General features: G+C 44.8%; 1 protein-coding gene across 1 annotated transcript; it reads right to left on the bottom strand.

Moving 5' to 3' along the window:
• Window positions 1-1,201: 1,201 nt before the first annotated feature.
• Window positions 1,202-1,879, bottom strand: LOC115893854 (myosin light polypeptide 6-like). Its single transcript, XM_030919065.1, has one exon. It carries the CDS (start codon window positions 1,842-1,844, stop codon window positions 1,389-1,391), a length of 456 nt encoding a protein of 151 aa, XP_030774925.1. The 5' UTR covers window positions 1,845-1,879; the 3' UTR covers window positions 1,202-1,388.
• Window positions 1,880-2,859: the final 980 nt, after the last annotated feature.

The raw sequence follows: 2,859 nt of genomic DNA, 5'->3' as shown, positions 1-2,859 counted from the left end.
TCACTCATTACACCCATTACTGTATTGTGGAAATGTGGGTGTACTTACATGATCTCCCTACAAACAGGAAGCTTTCTGAATAAGTGAAAGTATCGTGCCTAATTGATATTTTTTGATATATATATATTTTTTGAGACAAAGTCTCACTCTGTCCGTCAGGCTAGAGTGCAGTGGTGCAGTAGCACAATCTCAGCTTGCTGCAGCCTCTGCCTCTTGGGCTCAAGTCATTCTCCTGCCTCAGCCTCCTGAGTAGCTGGGATTACAGGTGTGCACCACCACGCCAAACTGATTTTTGTTTTAGTAGACATGAGATTTCACCATATTGGCCAGGCTGGTCTTGAACTCCTAACCTCAGGTGATCCGCCCACCTCAACCTCCCAAAGTGCTGGGATTACAGTCGTGAGCCACTGCGCCTGGCCTATGTCTTTTGATTCTTTAAGGTGCTTTGAATAGCCTTGGCATTCAATGTATATTTGCTAAAGGATAGAATAAATGAATAAACTCAGAATTAGAAACTTGTTTTATATGCCTATCTTAATCTTTTTTCTGTTGCTTATAATGGAATACTTGAATCTGTGTAATTTATAAAGAAAAGAAATTTAGGCTGGGTACAGTAGCTCACACCTGTAATCCCAGCACCTCAGGAGGCCAAAGGGGGTGGATCGTTGGGGGTTGGAGTTTGACACCAACCTAGCCAACATGGTGAAACCCTGTTTCTACTAAAAAAATACAAAAATTAGCTGTACGTGGTGGCGCACACCTGTAATCCCAGCTAGTTGCGAGGCTGAGGCAGGACAATCACCTGAACCTGGGAGGCAGAGGTGGCAGTGAGCCAAGATTGCACCACTGTTCTCCAGCCTGGGTGACAGGGTGAGACTCTGTCTCTATATCTATCTATATCTATCTATATCTATATCTATATCTATATCTATATCTATATCTATATTTTTTTCTTACAGTTATGGAGGCTGTAAAGTCCAAGGTTGGGGGGGGTGCATCTGGTGAGGACCTTTTTGCTTATGGGGACTCTCTGCTGAGTCCCCAAGTAACACAGGGAGTCATATGGTAGGGAGCTGGGCATGCTAGCTTAGGCCTCTCTTCCTCTTCTTATAAAGCCACCACTCCCACTCCCATGATAACCCATTAATTGGTTAGTCTATTAATCCATTAATTTATTAATCCTGAGTAGATTAATCAATTCTTTTTTTTTTTTTTTTTTTTTTTCCGAGGGCCCAGAGAGCAAGTTTATTTGGTGAATGCTGACGGCAAACATCATCCAAGAGAGACAAGATGGGAAAGGTGCTGAGACAAGAGAGCCTAGGGAAACTTCAGGCTAGATACAAAATTCACACAGGGAAAGGCACGGAGTTGGGAGACTGGGAGGGTCCTCAGCCATTCAGCACCATGCGGACGAGCTCTTCATAGTTGATACAACCATTGCTGTCCTCATGCCCTGCCACCAGCATCTCTACTTCTTCCTCTGTCATCTTCTCACCCAGTGTGACAAGAACATGCCGGATTTCAGCACCCATGACGGTGCCATTTCCTTCCTTGTCAAACACCCGAAGTCCTTTGACATAATCCTCATAGGTGCCCTGGTCCTTGTTCTTGGCCACTGTCTGCAGCATGGGCAGAAAGTGCTCAAAGTCCAGCACCTTCACATTCATCTCATCACTCTTGGGGTTCCCCAGGACCTTGAGCACCTCGGCGTTGGTAGGGTTCTGGCCCAGGGCCCTCATCATGTCCCCACACTGGCTGTACAGGATCTTGCCATCACCTGTTCGGTCAAACAGCTGGAAGGCCTCCTTGAACTCTGCGGTCTGGTCTTCAGTGAAGTCACACATCTTGACTGCTCAGCTCTGCGGGACCTTTTTCCAGATTAATCAATTCTGGAAGGCTCTGCCCTCATGACCCGGTCACCTCTTAAAGGCCCCTATATTTTAATACTACCACATTGGGGATTAAATTTCAACTTTAGTTTTGGACGGGACAAATATTCAAACCATAGCAATACCCTTTTTTAGACGCTATAACTAGATACTATAACTATGTTTATGGTCATCTTCAATGGGCATGTTCATCTATTTGGTGGAACCCACTGGAAATTCAAATGGTTTTGTGTGATTTTTTTTTTTTTCTTCTTGTCTGGGAAAGATAGTTATAGAGATATAAACTTTTGACTGGGCGCGGTGGCTCAAGCCTGTAATCCCAGCACTTTGGGAGGCTGAGACGGGCGGATCACAAGGTCAGGAGGTCGAGACCATCCTGGCTAACCCGGTGAAACCCCGTCTCTACTAAAAAATACAAAAATCTAGCCGGGCGAGGCGGCGGGCGCCTGTAGTCCCAGCTACTCGGGAGGCTGAGGCGGGAGAATGGCGTAAACCCGGGAGGCGGAGCTTGCAGTGAGCTGAGATCCGGCCACTGCACTCCAGCCTGGGCGACAGAGCGAGACTCCGTCTCAAAAAAAAAAAAAAAAAAAAGAGATATAAACTTTTTTCCCCTGAAGGATTGTGTTAAAATTCTGCATGAAATCTCCCTGGAGAATGGAGTCATTTGGAGAATGTATTTTATTTTCTATTTACTTTTCAATCTATAAAGTACTGTTTTTGTCTGTTATTTTTTTTCAACCTCACAGCAGTGGCGAGACACATGTATTATTATTCTGTTTGTAAACGAGAAACTTCTGACTCAAAAAAGTTTAGTGACTCAACCAAAGCTTTGGAGACCACAAAGGCAGAGCCAGGCCTCAAACCCAAGTCTCTGGATGCCAAAGCCAATATTCTTTCTACTACACCACAGCTGCCATCTGGAAGTTGGCAAAAACTTACTTTATTTCTTTTGTTTCTCTTTAGGCAGGAA

Source organism: Rhinopithecus roxellana, chromosome 16 (assembly GCF_007565055.1).
Source record: "Rhinopithecus roxellana isolate Shanxi Qingling chromosome 16, ASM756505v1, whole genome shotgun sequence".
NCBI classification, from domain to species: domain Eukaryota; kingdom Metazoa; phylum Chordata; class Mammalia; order Primates; family Cercopithecidae; genus Rhinopithecus; species Rhinopithecus roxellana.
Note: the sequence above shows the minus strand (reverse complement) of the source record. Positions and strands in the feature narration are given on the sequence as shown.